General features: G+C 42.3%; 1 protein-coding gene across 2 annotated transcripts in view; it reads left to right on the top strand.

The window, feature by feature from the left end:
- The first annotated feature begins 275 nt into the window (after positions 1-275).
- The window catches only part of snupn (snurportin 1), a 28,202-nt gene continuing 12,124 nt past the window's right edge, over positions 276-16,353 (top strand). The window contains exons 1-2 of one of the 2 annotated variants that reach the window (XM_029668735.1): positions 276-381; positions 10,570-10,740. In XM_029668735.1, coding sequence (XP_029524595.1) covers positions 10,583-10,740 — 158 coding nt within the window. In that variant the 5' untranslated portion in view covers positions 276-381; positions 10,570-10,582. Of the gene's footprint in view, positions 382-9,477; positions 9,502-10,569; positions 10,741-16,353 lie in introns of those variants that run through there. The other variant, XM_065022723.1, reaches the window with a different exon arrangement.

Here is a 16,353-nt window from a genome sequence, read left to right as displayed (position 1 = left end):
TATTTCAGTGCCAGAAATATGTGAGAGAAGGGGAGCGATTGTTATTAGATTTGAGGAGTAATGGGGTTGAAGAGACAGGATTAAGTGAACTGCTGTGGAAATCTTCAGGGGATGTAGCATTTAATTATGTATTTCGTTTCCTTAAGGAGACAAGATTATTGGGTAGGATTTAGACCTTCACTGTCACTGGTCTACACTCCAGTCCAGTTGGTGGCGGTAATACACCTTAAAGTTGGTTGCCAACCGCTATATAAATCTCCCAGAAGAAGAAAGGACCTGGAACAATACCCGACTCCGGGAAGTATTTTGCTTGGCCAACAAAAAAATCTGCTGGTAGGAGAAACGTGACATCTCAGCCCGCCTGCCTCGTTCTTCGTCAAGGTAGTTTACAATCTGGCTAGCTAGCTAACCACTTAGCTAGTCGGTTTATTTATTTTAACAACAGATTGCACAAATGTGAAGAGTTTAAATGCAAGGCAACCAGCCAGCTAAAACTATTTGAATGAATGCTGCGGTGGATGTAGCTAGCTACAACAGCTAGCTAACGTTAGCTGCTAATGCGTATCCATTTGGTCCAGCTCGCTGTTTCTTGTCAAGTTTATACAATGTGACACTGACTGACACCCTCTCAGTTGTTACATTTTACATCACCCAGTCGGCGCGCACTAAATTGTGACATGCAGTGAGCAACGTTACAGAACATAGAAGTAACGTTGGAAACAAACGTATCCAGGACATAAATTATTCCCATGGCAGCCCCAGGTCTGCAACCCGGGTCCTACGTCTAGTTATTTTATTTATTTATTTTTTATTTCACCTTTATTTAAAACCAGGTAGGCTAGTTGAGAACAAGTTCCCATTTGCAACTGCGACCTGGCCAAGATAAAGCATAGCAGTGTGAACAGACCACACAGAGTTGAGCTAGCTCAGCCACAGTCAAAATTGGCTATATCGTAATGGAAACAAATTACTTTTGGGCCTTTAATGAAAGTTTAGTGTTAGTCATAAAGTTAACGTTGTGGTTTGGTTTAACAGATTTTAAGATAAATTGTAGCAATAGGCAGGGTTTATTAATGGTTGAGCGCAGTGGCGTCAGTTCCGCTAAACCAAGAGAGCTAAGGCCCCTTTACATGTCACCTTGTCAAACCTGTTTTACGGGTAGTCAAATTCTCAAAGAAAAACCTCCATGCAGAGCAATGTGTGTTCTTAGCTTATTTTTACATTTGCTTGTCTGCGTTATTCTCCAGGGAAGGAACAGTGGTTAAAAATAAGTGTCAAGAGTTGTGGAACAGGGAGAGTAAGGGAAGACATCTGTATAACATCCAGGAAAAGGTGGGGGCAGGAAGGTCCTCAGGCCGAGAGAGACGGGAGGAAAGTATAGTCACACAAGGCTAAATAGTACATTGGAAGTGGTGGGGAAACGTCCGATTGGGCTCCAGAGTTGCACAGCGGTCTAAGGCACTGCATCTCAGTGCAAGAGCGTCACTAGTACCTGGTTCAAATCCTTGCTGTATCACATCTGGCTGTGATTGGGAGTTCCATAGGGTGGCGCACAATTGTCCCAGCGTTGTCAGGGTTTAGCCGGAGTAGGCCGTCATTGTAAATTAGAATTAGTTCTTAACTGACTTGCCTTGTAAAATAAAGGTTAAATGTATAAAAAGAGAAACATGCAAATATTGAAACATTGTATCAAGGAAACAAACAACAATAGTATCAATCAACAATATCATCGATACTCTTTTATCCTTCTTTCCATATACCATAAGGGTCAGGCAACATGCACTGACCACTCCTGGGACTTTTGTAAAAAGGGACTCGTCATCTAGCGACACTCCAGATATAACTCCTTTGGCAGGGTCCTGCTCCGAAGATGAATACACGTTTCTTCCGTCATGGGCAATTTTGCTAGATCCAGTGCATGCTTCTATTCTTCATCTCCATAATTAACTAAAACAAGACCACTTCTAGTCACTTTGATTGAATCCACCTTTCCCACTGCTCTCTTCACGGTCCTCGATAGTACAAATGTACCTCCCAAATGAATCTTCTTGTCCAAAAAACGCAGTCCAACTGAAAAGGCTTTATTGGAACCATCTTTGTCTTCCACTATAACTTTTGCTAATTTCGTCCCATTCTTCGATTTCTCCATTTTCCTTTCATTGTCACACACTTCACTTGCCGCACTTTCAGATTCAAGCAACATTTCCATGGATGCTGCCATTTTTGAACCTTCATCCATCCTCTCCTCAATCAGGCCACTGAGGTATATTAAGAACAGCAGTTCAAATCTTCTTCTTTGGGATTGGGTCAGGGGATCGCATTCAACTTAAAGGTGCATACACCGCCACCTATTGTACTAAAGTGAGGCCAGTCATGGCCTACCTATCTTCATTATTCCTGTTCCTAAAATTGTACCTACACCTATATACCACTATTTCATAAACTTATAAATTACCACCCCATTAACTCTTCAACAGTAAAATCTCATGCACCCAGGTACTTCTCTGCAGTTTCCACCTAAACTCATTAACAACCCACTACTAACAGCCTGGGAGGTCAGCACACCACCCTTCAACACATCCTGTAATTCATTTGAAGTCAAATCTTGTGTACCCAAATACTTACCTGCAGCTGCCACCATAACATCTATTTCCTGTGATTTAGTTTCCACTTCTGCAGTACAGTTGATAACCATTGCAATGAACGCTAAGAAGCCAACCTTACTGAAGCATAACTCACTCTGTACCCTATCCCTCAAAACTGGCACAAATCTACAACTCACTGGGATCCTCTCAGGATCCCTCACCCTTGACCCATCCTCCTGCAGTTTCTTCACTGCCTCAGGATATGACACCCTCTGCGCTACTCTGACCTTTGCAATTTCAACCTGCTTCAATTGCACCGGACATTTCTGATCTCCAGCAACATGAGCACCCCTAAAATTGACAACTTTATCCACCGAAACTTCACAATCCTCTGTCCCATGCCCTCCTGCACACTTCCCACATCTTTGAATTTCCCTCTTCACACTGCTGCAGCATGACCATAAACATTGCATCTGAAACAGCGCGGTGGATTCTCCACAAAAGCTTTAACAGGAGAACGGATGTATCCTAACATTACATGATTTTGTCTGGTAGAGACTGACTCAAAACTCAAAAGAACTGACAATGACTCCTCTGGTTCAGCACGCTCCCCACTGGGTCTGTCGAACCAAACGGCGGGCATCGCAAACACCCAGATTTTTCAACTTCAATTGCTCCACCTCTGCACTTAACGCTACCCCAGAAATCACTCCTTTCAATGGTGCCCTATTCCTAAGAGCAAAGCAAGAAACAGATCTTGACCCAAGTTGCTTGACACAAAGTGCCTTCTCCCGCTGGTCAGAAGTAACACAAACAAATATCACAATTCCACTACAGGTTACCTTCACTGATTCAACTACACCCAACTCCTTTCTTACCCACCCTGAAACCACAAATGGATCCAAATAAAGGCAAGGCTCCACTTTCTGCAAAAATGTACTGCTACTGGTCCAGATTCCTCTTTATCATGTCTTACGCCATTTTTCCTCAACACACATCTTCCCACTTCACTTGGCTGTTCTTCCTCACTGTCCATAACGATGTCTATCCATTCACCACGCTCTTTCTGCGCCTTCATCCGCCGCATTGCTTGCAAAGCACTCAATGATACCATTTCTCCAAAACCCAACTTCTGTTCCTTAGCCTACTGGCTACCTCTCCATGCTTCCTCAGTCTCTTTCCGAGCACCTACACGTATGCTATCCGGTTCAAATATTACAATCAGAAACAACATTTATAGGAGACACGTGAGCAGAGTCCAGGTGCTTCTAATCAGTGTAATTGGTCCTCTGCATATCAGGGATGGCCTCTAGTCTACCTGTATGTATTAAAATCACAAGGAGAAGGAAATATAGATTTTATTATTTCACCTTTATTTAACCAGGTAGGCTAGTTGAGAACAAATTCTCATTTGCAACTGCAACCTGGCCAAGATGAAGCATAGCAGTGTGAACAGACAACACAGTTACACATGGAGTAAACAATAAACAAGTCAATAACATAGTAGGGGGGAAAAAAATAATCTATATACATTGTGTGAAAAAGGCATGAGGAGGTAGGCCATAGGAGTGAATAATTACAATTTAGCAGATTAACACGAGTGATACATGATCAGATGAACATGTGCAGGTACAGATACTGGTGTGCAAAGAGCAGAAAAGTAAATAAATAAATAACCGTATGGGGATGAGGTAGGTGAAAATGGGTGGGCTATTTACCAATAGACTATGTACAGCTGCAGCGATCGGTTAGCTGCTCAGATAGCAGATGTTTAAAGTTGGTGAGGGAGATAAGTCTCCAACTTCAGCAATTTTTGCAATTCGTTCCAGTCGCAGGCAGCAGAGAACTGGAAGGAAAGGCGGCCAAATGAGGTGTTGGCTTTAGGGATGATCAGTGAGATACACCTGCTGGAGCGCGTGCTACGGGTGGGTGTTGCCATCGTGACCAGTGAACTGAGATAAGGCGGAGCTTTACCTAGCATAGACTTGTAGATGACCTGGAGCCAGTGGGTCTGGCGACGAATATGTAGCGAGGGCCAGCTGACTAGAGCATACAGGTCGCAGTGGTGGGTGGTATAAGGTGCTTTAGTTACAAAAAGGATGGCACTGTGATAAACTGCATCCAGTTTGCTGAGTAGAGTGTTGGAAGCTATTTTGTAGATGACATCTCCGAAGTCGATCGGTAGGATAGTCAGTTTTACTAGGGTAAGTTTTGCGGCGTGAGTGAGCTTTGTTGTTAAATAGAAAGCCGACTCTAGATTTGATTTTAGATTGGAGATGTTTGATATGAGTCTGGAAGGAGAGTTTACAGTCTAGCCAAGCACCTAGGTACTTATAGATGTCCACATATTCTAGGTCGGAACCATCCAGGGTGGTGATGCTAGTCGGGCGTGCGGGTTCAGGCTGCGAACGGTTGAAAAGCATGCATTTGGTTTTACTAGCATTTAAGAGCAGTTGGAGGCCACGGAAGGAGTGTTGTATGGCATTGAAGCTCGTTTGGAGGTTAGATAGCACAGTGTCCAAGGAAGGGCCAGAAGTATACAGAATGGTGTCGTCTGCATAGAGTTGGATCAGGGAATCGCCCGCAGCAAGAGCAACATCATTGATATATACAGAGAAAAGAGTCGTCCTGAGAATTTAAGGGGGGGGGGGCAGGCATGGCCAGCTGTTGAGAAATGCTTGTTGAAGTTTTCGATTATCATGGATTTATCGGTGGTGATCGTGTTACCTAGCCTCAGTGTAGTGGGCAGCTGGGAGGAGGTGCTCTTGTTCTCCATGGACTTTAGTGTCCCAGAACTTTTTGGAGTTAGAGCTACAGGATGCAAATTTCTGCTTGAAAAAGCTAGTCTTTGCGCTCCTGACTGACTGCGTGTATTGGTTCCTGACTTCCCTGAACAGTTGCATATCGCGGGGACTATTCGATGCTATTGCAGTCCGCCACAGGATGTTTTTGTGCTGGTCGAGGGCGGTCAGGTCTGGAGTGAACCAAGGGCTATATCTGTTCTTAGTTCTGCATTTTTTTGAACGGAGCATGCTTGTCTAAGATGGTGGGAAGTTACTTTTAAAGAATGACCAGGCATCCTCAACTTACGGGATGAGGTCAATATCCTTCCAGGATACCCGGGCCAGGACGATTAGAAAGGCCTGCTCGCAGAAGTGTTTTAGGGAGCGTTTGACAGTGATGAGGTGTGGTCGTTTGACCGCGGACCCGTAGCGGATACAGGCAATGAGGCAGTGATCGCTGAGATCCTGACTGAAGACAGCAGAGGTGTATTTGGAGGGCAAGTTGGTCAGGATAATGTCAATTAGGGTGCCCATGTTTACGGATTTAGGGTTGTACCTGGTGGGTTCCTTGATGATTTGTGTGAGATTGAGGGCATCTAGCTTAGATTGTAGGACTGCTGGGGTGTTAAGCATATCCCAGTTTAGGTCACCTAACAGAACAAACTCTGAAGCTAGATGGGGGGCGATCAATTCACAGATGGTGTCCAGGGCACAGCTTGGAGCTGAGGGGGGTCGGTAGCAGGCGTCAACAGTGAGAGTCATTTTTAAAATTGGAAGTTTGAACTGTTTGGGCATAGACCTGGAAAGTATAACAGAACTTTGCAGGCTATCTCTGCAGTAGATTGCAACTCCTCCCCCTTTGGCAGGTCTATCTTGGCGGAAAGTGTTATAGTTGGGTATGGAAATCTCAGAATATTTGGTGGCCTTCCTAAACCAGGATTCAGACACGGCAAGGACATCATGGTTGGCAGAGTGTGCTAAAGCAGTGAGTAAAACATGTGCTCTGGTTAGAGTCACGTTGTTCGAACTGGTGAGAGCTATTCGAGCTGAAGGTTAGCTGATGACCGCTGGCAATGGTTTGCTGACTGATAGCTGGTAGTTAGCTGGCTAGCTTAAGTTGAGGGATTCCAGATCCGAATTAAATACTTTAGAAAAAGAAGAAAGCAGATCCACGCTACATTGGATGAGGCGGGTTGCAGGAGAGTATTTAGATGTTGAGTTTTAGCAAAATATTTTAAAAGATATGCGAAGAAAAATATGTTAAAAAATATATATATATACAAGGGACACGACAGGACAAAGACGTCTGACTGCTACGCCATCTTGGATCACATAGAGCATAGTATAAGGGCAATTGGGAGTAATATCAGGCGTGAACGTTCATGAGTCAATTGCCTTGTGTCGACTCACTTGGGTACATAATATCAACAGGGCGGTTCAGGAATATTGATATTGGAACTAGTGATGCACCGATATGATATTTTTGGCCGATATCCGATATTTTCCTTGCCAAAAGAAACGATACCGATAACCGATATAAAACAAATTGCGTCCGTTTTAAGCATTCTAGCACAGTTAAATAGTTAACACACACGGATGCAGCGGTCTAAGGCACTGCATCTCGGTGCAAGAGGTGTCACTACGGTCCCTGTTTCAGATCCAGGCTGTATCACATCCGGCCGTGATTGGGAGTCCCATAGGGCGGCGCACAATTGTCCCAGTGTCGTCCGGGGTAGGCCGTCATTGTAAATAATTTGTTCTTAACTGACTTGCCAAGTTAAATGAAGGTTAAACACACACACCACACTGACCAAGAGGTTATTTTGTTGGCAAAACGACATCTGTTTCAGTAGCTATATAGTTAGCTAGCTAACTATAAAGCTAGGTGTCATCTAAAATAACCCTAATTTATAAGAGAGTTCTTATTTGATTAATGGTGGTTGGACACATCTGTGAAGCTAGCCACAATAAGGACTAGCCACAATAGTGGACTTCGTGGTTAGCCTTCAAAATAAAAGTATGGCATAATTCTACTATTTGCATCACTGTCAATGACATACTTTTATTTTGAAGGAAAACTGCAAATTCCACTATTGTTCCTAATCCTTATTGTGGCAAGCTTCACAACACACAACCCGGTCCTGTCAGCCTCACTAGCCAGATTAAGCTAGCTGGCTGCTTATAACGTTAGCTTTGGGCAACAGGGTTAAGTAGCTGGTTAGTTATTTATTTTCATGAACTTAAGTTCAATTTCAATAGGCGAACAACAAGTGGCAACCTAGCTAATACTTACAAGTGTTCCTAAATCATTGCTAAGAGTAATGAAAATGACTGCAGTTTTTACTGGTCATTGTTTTCAGTGTATTATCTTTGCATAGTCATTTTAACTCTACCTACATGTACATATTACCTGAATTAATTAACCGTTGCCCCTGTACATTGACTCTGTACTGGTACCCCCTGTATATAGTCCCGCTATTGTTATTTTACTGCTTCTGTATTATTTACTTTTATTTTCTATTTGGTTTCTATTTTTTACTTAACCAACAATGCAGTTTTAGAATAAAGAAGTGTTAAGGGCTTGTAAGTAAGCATTTCACTCTAAGGTTCTATACAACACCTGTTGTATTCGACGCATGTGGCAAATAACGTTTGATTTGATAAAAAAGGCACAGCACACCAACATCAACCTCATTCCAACTGTAAAGAATTGTGTAGGGAGCCTCATGGTTTGGGGCTGCTTTGCTGCTGGGACAGCTTTCTATCAGATGGAAAAATGAAATCCCAAGTTTAACAAGACAATAGCCTTACATTCTCCGGCAATCTGTCTGCCAATTGAAGCCGAACAGAAGTTGGGTGATGCAACAGCACAATGACCCAAAACACAGTAAATCAACAACAGACTGACTTCGACAGAATAAAAAACGAGATCTGGAGTGGTCCAGTCAGAGTCCTGACCTCAATCCGATTGAGACGCTGTGGCATGACCTCGAGGGATTCACACCAGACATCCCAAGAATATTGCTGAACTGAAACTGTTTTGCAAAGAGGAATAGTAAAAAATTCCTTCTGACAGTTGTGCAGGTCTGATCCGCAACCACAGAAAACATTTGGTTGAGGTTATTGCTGCCAAAGGAGGGTCAGCCAGTTATTAAATACAAGGGTTCACATACTTTTCCCACCCTGCACTGTAAATGTTTACCTTGTGTGTTCAATAAAGACATACATTGTTTTAGTTTAAGCAGACCTTTTGTCTATTGTGACTTCTTTGCAGAAATCCAGGTAATTCCAAAGGGTTCACATACTTTTTCTTGCCACTAACTGTTCACCCAATTCTTAACCCTGTCCCTGCATCCAGCGACTTGAGGGAGGTCTGTCAAATGCTTAGTCTGCTATGCTTGAATCTGTTCGCCCAACGACCTTGGTAAAGATTCAGCATGCTCAACCAATAACTGCTGATGACACTATGCCGATTAGCTTGGATATTCTCTCTGACTTTAAATCTCATATGGGGCTTGGGCTGTTGCACTTAACTATGTGGAGTATTTAAACTCCTTTATGATAGACATTTAGGTATGAGATACTAACCCTGAAATGTGGTTAAATTCATTTATTTCAGATTATGCCATTTAACTAAATGGTTAGAACATCTTTAGGTGCGACAGGTAAAGAAAGGTGGTGGAGTGGCCATTCATGTTACTTTTTAATTTTGTGGTGGCTCAATCTCTTAAAGCTGAAATATGTAACTTTTTGGTCGAATCAACCAAATTCACGTAGAAATGTTATAAATCTGTCATTCTCATTGAAAGCGAGTTTAAGAAGCGCTAGAGCTGTTCTGTGTGCACCATTTCTATGCTTACCGTTCTTAAGTTTTGTGTTTGCGTCTTTTACTTTCAGTTTTGTACGCCAGCTTCAACCAGCTGAAAATACAATATTTTGGTTATGGGAAAATATATTTCAGAGGTTTAATGGTACAATGATACTCTACACCTCTTAAACTCAACTCTGGACCTTTTAAGCCAGTTCCACTGCATTGTTCCCCTCTAATCAGGGACTGCTTTAAAACTGGGACACCAGGTGTGTGCAATTAATTATTAGGTAGAACAGAAAACCAGCAGGCCCAGGACCGTGGGGTAAGAGATGAGTACCGCTGCTCTACACTATAGTTGCTTGTTTTGTCACAAACTGAGATTAGGTAAACTTAGAATTTTAGCAACCAGGAAATGGCGGAGAGATTTCTGCATAGTGCATATTTTTGATATTTCTGTTGCAAAGCAATTTGAGCATTTGTTTACTAAAAGTACATTTATTTGTAGAGTGGGTCTATCTCCCTCCTGCCATGGTGGATGAAGTTTAGAACTTTATCTGATTTACTAGCCCCTTCAATGGTTCCTTAACTGGTCATTCTGTGTGATTTAAAATATTGATTAGTAATCCTCAGCCTCAGATCATTTTAAAGAGTATCTTTATCGATTTCAACTTAAAAGGATACTTCAGGATTTTGGCAATTAAGCACTTTGTCTACTACCCTAGAGTCAGGTGAACTTGTGGATACTATTTGCAAATCAAATCAAAGTTTATTTGTCACGTGCGCTGAATACAGTAGTATATCGTTAAAGTGACTTTGCATATATGATGAACAGAGTAGCAGAAGTGTAAAAAGAGGGGTTGGCGGGTGGTGATTTTCCTAAAATGGCCATACATATGGTCTCTCATTTCTGCATAATCAAATGTTGCACTGGCAAAAGAGAAGGCTCGGTGCGCATGAATTGCTCGTTTGGTGCAGCATACTGCAGGGGTGTAGTGTTGCCAGGGCATCCTATCAGCCACGGTGTGTTTCATTGACCTCTTTACTGCATCTATCCTTGTAAGGTTCCAAACGTTGCACCCCCACTGACTTCATATAGCATATAATTGATTGACTTCCACAGAGAGCTTGTATTAGATGTGCAAATAGCTTGTGATGGGAAGAGGTACATGACACATGCCAAATTGCCTGGGGTGGTGACACTATATGCACTATAGCAAATTAGCTAACGATTTTGGCATATTGATCATTCAACTTGCACTAACATCCTGTTTGAGTTGTGTAGCTCTGTCAGCTCCATATTGTGCTCTAGTAGAAGTGGCTCCTTGATTTATCAAGGGTCAGCTGAGCTCACCATACACCTCCTAGCTCATGCCTTTGTGTGTATTTCCAGGCTCACCATCACCATGGATGACCTAACCCAAGCTCTCTCGGCCAGCTTCGCCGTCTCGAAGGAGGCCAACAGCACAGCGGCCCCCCACCCACGGATGGCCCAGTACAAGACCAAGTTCAGCGTTTTGGAGCAAAGCGAACGACGACGGCGCTTTCTAGATCTGCAGAAAACGTTAGTTCCCTAACCAATTACAGCCCAAGTCCATACACAACTTGGCCTATTAGCCCCTAGGAACTTCATATGGATGTGGGCAGCTTCATCCTGCCCTCTAATAGGCTATGTGGTTTTCAACAGATGGCTTATTGCTAGCTGCTAATGAATATATCTGACTGAAGCGCTGTAGCTGTTAACAACTTCGTGACAGGGGGCAGTATTGTCACGTCCGGATGAAATGCATGCCCAAATTCAACTGCCTGCTACTCATCCCCAGAAGATAAGATGCATATTATTAGTATTTGGATTTGGATAGAAAACACTCAGAACTTTCTAAAACTGTTTAAATCATGTTTGTGAATATACCAGAACTTATTTCGCAGGCGAAACCCATTCAGATTTTTTTTTTTTGAGGTCACTCTCTTTTCAATGGGTTTATTTGGAATCCAGATTTCTAAGGGACCTTCTCGCTTCCACTGGATGTCAACAGTCTTTAGAAATCGGTTGAGGTTATTCCTTTGTGTAATGAAGAAGTACGGCCATCTTGAACGAGGGTCACTTGAAGTGTACTGTTAAAGGCGCATGACCAGAAAGCATGTTTCAGTTTGTTTTCTTCCTGTATTGAACACAGATCATCCAGTCTTCAATTTTATCGATCATTTACGTAAAAAAAATACCTAAAGTTGTATTACAAACATAGTTTTGGCAAAGTTTACAGGTAACTTTTGAGATATTTTGTAGTCTCGTTGCTCAAGTTGGGACCAGTGTTTATCTGGATCAAACGCGCCAAATGGACATTTTGGATATATATATCGATGGAATTAATCGAACAAAAGGGCCATTTGTGATGTTTATGGGACATATTGGAGTGCCAAAAAAAGAAGCTTGTCAAGCTTTCGCCGAAAATTATTTTTGAAATCTGACATGTTGGCTGGATTCACAAGTGTAGCTTTAATTTGCTATCTTGCATGTGTGATTTAATGAACGTTTGATTTTTATAGTAATTTATTTGAATTTGGCGCTTTGCATTTTCCCTGGCTTTTGGCCAGGTGGGACGCGTCCCACATATCCCAGAGAGGTTAAGCCTGTAGCCATATCAGACTCATTACAAAAGGTCAGACAATTTAACGGTAATTTATATCTGGATGAGTCGGAAAAGGTAGCCCTTACCTGGAAACTGATAAGCTTCTAAATTGGAATGCAGTGGCTGTACAGTAACATGCTATACATGACATCAGAGCTCAGAGTCGCCACTTCACAAATATGTATATGTTTTGACTGACAGCCGTTCTGAATTTGAGCACCACACGACAAGAAGTTGCCCCCATCCCTCCAGCTAATTGGGCTTTTGCAAATGTTTTGTTTAGGGATGCACCGATATGATATTTTTGGTTGATACTGAGATCTGATATTTTCTTTGCCAAATAAAACGATACCGATAATCGATTCTTTTTCAAATGTTTTTTTTAAGCATTCTAGTACAGTTAAATAGTTGAAAAACACACATTGACCAAAAAGTTGTGTTGTTGGCATTTACTTATGTCCCCATTAGCAGTAAAACATAATCAAAACCTATTTCGTTCACTTACTTGCTGTGCTGTTTCGTTTGATCAGTCTCAACCAGGATTTCATCATACATATCAAGAGGTGAAGTTTCAGCTCTGTCTGTCCGTGGCCTCTTCCTCGGTGCACACTGTCACTGTGTCCATTTCCATCTTGTCCAGCTATGTGTAACATTCAACATAAACCCTGTTTCTTGTCTGCATCGAAGTAGCAGTCTTTGTACCTAGCATCGAGCATGATGGTGAGGCTCAGAGAGAGTACCACAAATCGCTTGTTCACAGCCTCTAGTAGAGTACTTTACCAAGTTAACCCCACGGTCTGTCGGCAGTTTTGTTGAGCAGGCATTTCAATGCCATGACAGAGGGTATCATGTCTGCTGCAAACACAGTTGAGCTTATTTCTCGAGTCCGTTGTTTGAATGGAGCTAGGAGTGTTCATGTTTTCAAGTTTCAAGCATGTTCTCAAATGCCATTGAAATGGCAGCAGTGGTATGAGAACTGGCACATTCTTGAGCATGCAATCTGGCTTTCCTCAGTACGAAATCCTCGTCGACTCACTGTGCTGTCAGACTCCTCATGCTCATGGGGCGGACATCGCAGGTCCAAATGTCAGCCGTGAAGCTAATAGCAGTGACACTCATAGAAAGAAGTACATGGATGTGAGTGTCAACAATTCTGTGTAACTCCGGTAGGGCAACATCTGAAAAATATTGCCTACTTGGTAGTGTGTACCGGTGCTCGACCAGTCGGCGAAAGCCAACATCCTCCACAACAGAGAGTGGTTGATTGTCAAGGGCAATAAATTCCATGATCTTGGCATTAATGGATTTCGCCTTTGAGTTGTCTTGCTGAAATGTCCTTACTCTTTCAAATGACTGCTCAACTTGTTGACTGCTCGATCCACACAGCAGACATTGTGGGCTAGGTTAGGAATGCTGTGTTGCACGTGTAGCGCTATGTTTTTCTTGGCATCATTACTTCATCTACCTACGTTTATATAGGTATGCACGTCAGCTTTGATATCAGTTTTACACATCGCCGTTATACTAGACATTTTTAGCTTATATAGGCCGATTCCGATAGGCTCACCGATTTTTATATCGCGCATCCCTAATTTTGCTGTCTGGGTGAGGGAAATGTTGTTTGAATGTACAGTTACAAGATGACATGGCGTTATACCCTGGCTTGTCCTGAACAGAATGGTTGTATGTTGAAGAAAATTTGTTACGGACCAAGGATCTAAATGCACTCATGACTCCATTCTATGCATACCAAAATTACGATTTATTTCTCTGAATTGCTTAGTGGAAGCCTAACACTGTAAGATCATATTTAATAATTTAGCTAGTAATGTTGGCAATAGAACAAGCGTTCAAATGATGCACACCTGACCCAAATTGACTAATTCGCATTAGTCAATTTGGGTCAGGTGTGCATCATTTGAACGCAGTCAAAAGTTTGGACACATCTACTCATTCCAGGGTTTTTCTATTTTTGACTATTTTCTACATTGTAGAATAATTGTGAAGACACAAACTGAAATGACACATGGAATCATGTAGTATCCCAAAAAGTTTAAAAAATCTAAATACATTTTATTTTTGACTAGCCACCCTTTCCCTTGACAGCTTTTGCGCATTCTCTCAACCAGCTTCATGAGGTAGTCACCTGGAATGGATTTCAATTAACAGGTGTGCCTTGTTAAAATGTAATTTCTTTCCTTAATGCGTTTGAGCAAATCAGTTGTGTTATGACAAGATAGGGCTATCTTCTGTATACCACACCTATGTGGTAAAAGTCCATATTAAAAATAAAATAAAATATTATTTCACCTTTATTTGATCAGGTAAGCCAGTTGAGAAAAAAAAACATACTGGCGTGCAAAAGAGCAGAAAGACAAACAAATATGGGGATGAGGTAGGTAGTTGGATGGGCTATTTACAGATGTGCTGTGTACAGCTGCAGCGATCCATAAGCTGCTCTGACAGCTGACGTTTAAAGTTAGTGCGGGAGATATGTCTCCCTAACTTGAGTGTTTTTTTTTCTTCTCAATTCGTCCCAGTCATTGGCAGCAGAGAACTGGAAGGAAAGGCGGCCAAAGTAGGTGTTGCCTTTGGGGATGACCAGTGAAATATACCTGCTGGAGCTACGGGTGGGTGTTGCTATGGTGACCATTGAGCTGAGATAAGGCGGAGCTTTACCTAGCAAAGACTTATAGATGACCTGGAGCCAGTGGGTTTGGTGACTAATATCTATCGAGGACCAGCCAACGAGAGCTTACAGGTCGCAGTGGTGGGTAGTATATGGGGCTTTGGTGACAAAACTGATGGCACTGTGATAGACTGCATCCGATTTGCTGAGTAGTGTTGGAGGCTATTTTGTAAATTACATCTCTGACGTCAAGGATCGGTAGGATAGTCAGTTTGACAAGGGTATGTTTGGCAGCATGAGTGCCATATTATGGCAAGAACAGCTCAAATAAGCAAAGAAAAACGACAGTCCATTACTTTAAGACATGAAGGTCAGTCAATCCGGTAAACTGCAGTCGCAAAAACCATCAAGCGCTACTATTAAACTGGACCGCCACAGGAAAGGAAGACCCAGAGTTACCTCTGCTGCAGAGGATAAATTCATTAGCGTTACCAGCATCTCAAATTGCAGCCCAAATAAATGCTTCAGAGTTCAAGTAACGGACTCATCTCAACATCAACTGTTCAGAGGAGACTGTGTGAATCAGGCTTTCATGGTTGAATTGCTGCAAAGAAACCACTACTAAAGGACACCAATAAGAAGAGACTTGCTTGGGCCAAGAAACATGTGCAATGGGCATTAGACTGGTGGAAATATGTCCTTTTGGTCTTAGTTCAAATGTAACATTTTTGGTTCCAATCACCGTGTCTTTGTGAGACACAGAGTAGGTGAACGGATGATCTTCGCATGTGTAGTTCCCCCTGTGAAGCATGGAGGAGGAGATGTGATGTTGTAGAGGTGCTTTGCTGGTGACACTTTCTGTGATTTATTTAGAATTCAAGGCACACTTAACCAGTATGGCAACAGCAGCATTCTGCAGTGATACGCCATCCCATCTGGTTTACGCTCAGAGGGACTATAATTTGTTTTTCAACAGGACAATAACCCAACATACCTCCAGGCTGTGTAAGGGCTATTTTACCAAGAAAGAGTGTGATGAAGTCCTGCATCAGATGACCTGTCCTCCACATTCCCCCGACCTCAACCCAATTGAGATGATTGTATTAGCATCTGAGGTTATTCATCAATAACACAGACCCCAAAGCAAGTCAGGGGGAGAAATGTATTTGAGCAGGACAAATCATAGGTGCTATGCTGAAAAGTAGACGTTCAGTCTTCCCTGTCCTTCAGTATTTCTCCACAGAACAAAGGTCAGGATGCCACTTATAACCCCCACCCTAGCTTGGGGTTGGCCAATCAGAAGTCTCTGCAGGACAACTTGGCCAATGGCCAAATAACAAATATCCCACTCCAGACTCAATGTACAGACCAATGAAAACGTGGCCCACGTAGCTCCGTCATGACTGACATCCCACAGATCCTTAACAGATGTTGAACTGAAAACCAACTCCTATTGATTGTTAATCCTTGTCCTCTCATCCCCTGCGTATTTATCTTCAAAATATTCTTATTTGGGGTGAGTTGGACCGCAGAGTGAAGGAAAAGCAGGTAACCAGTGCTCAGCATATGTGGGAACTCCTTCAATACTTTTGGAAAAGCATTCCAACCCTACCATATCACAACACAACTTGATTGGCTCAAACACATTAAGAAGGAAAGAAATCTCACAAATGAACTTTTAACAAGGTACACCTGTTAATTGAAATGCATTCCATGTGACTACCTCATGAAGCTGGCTGAGAGAATGCCAAGACTGCAAAGCTGTCGTCAAGGCAAAGGATTGCTACTTTGAAGACTCTCAAACACTTTTTTTGCTTACAACATGATTCAATGTGTTATTTCATAGTTTTGATGTCTTCACTATTCTACAATGTAGAAAATAGTTTTTTTTTATTTTTTATCCTTGAATGAGTAATTT

Source organism: Oncorhynchus nerka, linkage group LG9a, assembly GCF_034236695.1.
Source record: "Oncorhynchus nerka isolate Pitt River linkage group LG9a, Oner_Uvic_2.0, whole genome shotgun sequence".
NCBI classification, from domain to species: Eukaryota; Metazoa; Chordata; class Actinopteri; order Salmoniformes; family Salmonidae; genus Oncorhynchus; species Oncorhynchus nerka.
This window is presented reverse-complemented; position numbering and strand designations above follow the sequence as displayed.